Source organism: Malurus melanocephalus, unplaced genomic scaffold, assembly GCF_030028575.1.
Source record: "Malurus melanocephalus ecotype Western Australia unplaced genomic scaffold, MMel_1.1 scaffold_121, whole genome shotgun sequence".
Classification (NCBI taxonomy): domain Eukaryota; kingdom Metazoa; phylum Chordata; class Aves; order Passeriformes; family Maluridae; genus Malurus; species Malurus melanocephalus.
Window position 1 is genome coordinate 1,158,438 of NW_026623353.1, and position 1,162 is coordinate 1,159,599.

A 1,162-nucleotide genomic window follows, 5' to 3' on the forward strand; every position below is an offset into this window, starting at 1 on the left:
TGAAGGTGGAAGGCTGAAATTGCATATTCTTAGCCAGGACATCACTTGCTATCCTAGATTTCATCTGCTTAGATAAGTTTTGCTTGACAAAGAACTTTATTTTCACGTGTGTGTTGAGATGTTGGACAGATCTACTCCTATAGAAGAATGATTGCTAAGGAAAAGGAAAGTTGTTATTACACATGCAGTTTATTAATTTACTGACACAGAAGAATGGGGCTTTGAAGAATGTGGAACTTTTCTTACCAAACATAGGTTAAAAAAACCAAACCCAGCCTTTTTTTTTTTGTCAGAGAACAAATGCACAGTCATTTTCTATGCACCTTTCTTAGTGACTAATACTTTGGTTATGAAACTGAAAATATCATTTAAATGCTGCTGTTTAAATGCTCACCTATAAGGTGAGTCTTTATATGCCATGCTTTCTCAGTCTAAATTTTCAGCATATTTAATGTTGCTTTTTTATTTTCGCTTTATTTTCTTCTTGCTTATGAGCAGATATGCTTCCTCCTTTAAGAAAGGCTTTCCGCAAAATGTGTAGACGCCAGAGTTTTTATGTACTGTAGCTAGAGATGAATGGAGCTAGTGGATTGCTGGGGCTAGTGTACATCTGCAGCTGACAGCCCGAGTTTTGCCCTGGCACCCGTGCCGAGGGAGATCGGTGACCTGCGCACGAGGTAGTTCGGAGGAGTTCTTTATTTACTTGGCCAGCATCGCATAATCTTTGTTAATCAGCGAAGGCGAGGGAAACCTCCAGTGGTTAGATAGACCACAAGCTGGGCCGTCTTTGGCTGCACGTTGGGAGGCGAGAGATGGGGGCGATTGCACCGCTCCCATGCAGACTGAGGCTTTAGCTTTTGCTGGAGGTCCGGAGGGGTGTGAGCCGTGCCCCGGGGTGTGGCGCGGCGCGGGGGGCTCCCCGGGCCGGCTGGTGCTGGCTGCGGGCGCTGGGTGCGGGCGGGCCGGCCATCGCCGCGCTGCCGCCGCCGGGGCCGTGCGAGGGGCGCCCGCAGCGCTCCATGCGCAGGGTGCGGGGCGCTGGCCCGCTCGGCGGCTGCGGCCGGGGACTGCTGGTTCTGGGGTGAGTGTGGCGGAGGGGCCGGGGACTGCTGGCTCTGGGTGAGTGTGGCGGCGGGGCCGGGGGCTGCTGGTTCTGGGTGAG

General features: G+C 51.7%; 1 protein-coding gene across 1 annotated transcript in view; it reads left to right on the forward strand.

Moving 5' to 3' along the window:
* The first annotated feature begins 722 nt into the window (after positions 1-722).
* FAM149A (family with sequence similarity 149 member A) overlaps positions 723-1,162 on the forward strand; it is a 19,304-nt gene continuing 18,864 nt past the window's right edge. The window contains exon 1 of the mRNA XM_057370235.1: positions 723-1,081. Within this exon, the coding sequence (XP_057226218.1) occupies positions 1,020-1,081 (62 nt within the window). The 5' untranslated portion in view covers positions 723-1,019. The remainder of the gene's footprint in view (positions 1,082-1,162) is intronic.